The 346-nt window shown below is 60.4% G+C and overlaps 1 protein-coding gene across 1 annotated transcript in view; it reads right to left on the bottom strand.

Moving 5' to 3' along the window:
* Positions 1 to 51, bottom strand: part of NOX5 (NADPH oxidase, EF-hand calcium binding domain 5) — a gene marked incomplete at its 5' end in the record, with an annotated part of 7038 nt that extends 6987 nt beyond the window's left edge. The window contains 1 exon segment of the mRNA XM_009084031.1: positions 1 to 51. Within this exon segment, the coding sequence (XP_009082279.1) occupies positions 1 to 51 (51 nt within the window).
* Between the last annotated feature and the right edge of the window lie 295 nt (positions 52 to 346).

Genomic DNA, 346 nt, shown 5'->3' with positions numbered 1-346 from the left:
GCCCAGGGGAGTCGCGCGGAGCCACGTCAGGCACCGCCGCAGCATCAGCACCTCCGCGGCATGGACAGGGGCAACGGCACGGGGGGGGTAAAGCAGAGGACATGGGGGCAAGCAGAGATGCCAAGGGGCAATCAGAGAGATGTTGGAGGGCAATGGGAGATGCTGGGGGCAGCTGCAGATGTTGGGAGCAATCAGAGATACCGGGGGGCAATGGGAAATGTTGGGAGCATTTGGAGATGTTGGGGGGCAGAGATGTGGGTAATAATCAGAGATAAGGGCAATGGGAGACACCAGGGGGCAAAGGGAGGTCTGGGAGCAATGGGACATGTTGAGGGCAACGGGAGAT

The sequence above is a fragment of the Acanthisitta chloris genome, unplaced genomic scaffold (genome assembly GCF_000695815.1).
Source record: "Acanthisitta chloris isolate BGI_N310 unplaced genomic scaffold, ASM69581v1 scaffold20411, whole genome shotgun sequence".
NCBI lineage: Eukaryota > Metazoa > Chordata > Aves > Passeriformes > Acanthisittidae > Acanthisitta > Acanthisitta chloris.
The sequence above is the reverse complement of the archived record's forward strand: the minus strand, read 5'-3'. Positions and strand labels throughout refer to the sequence as shown.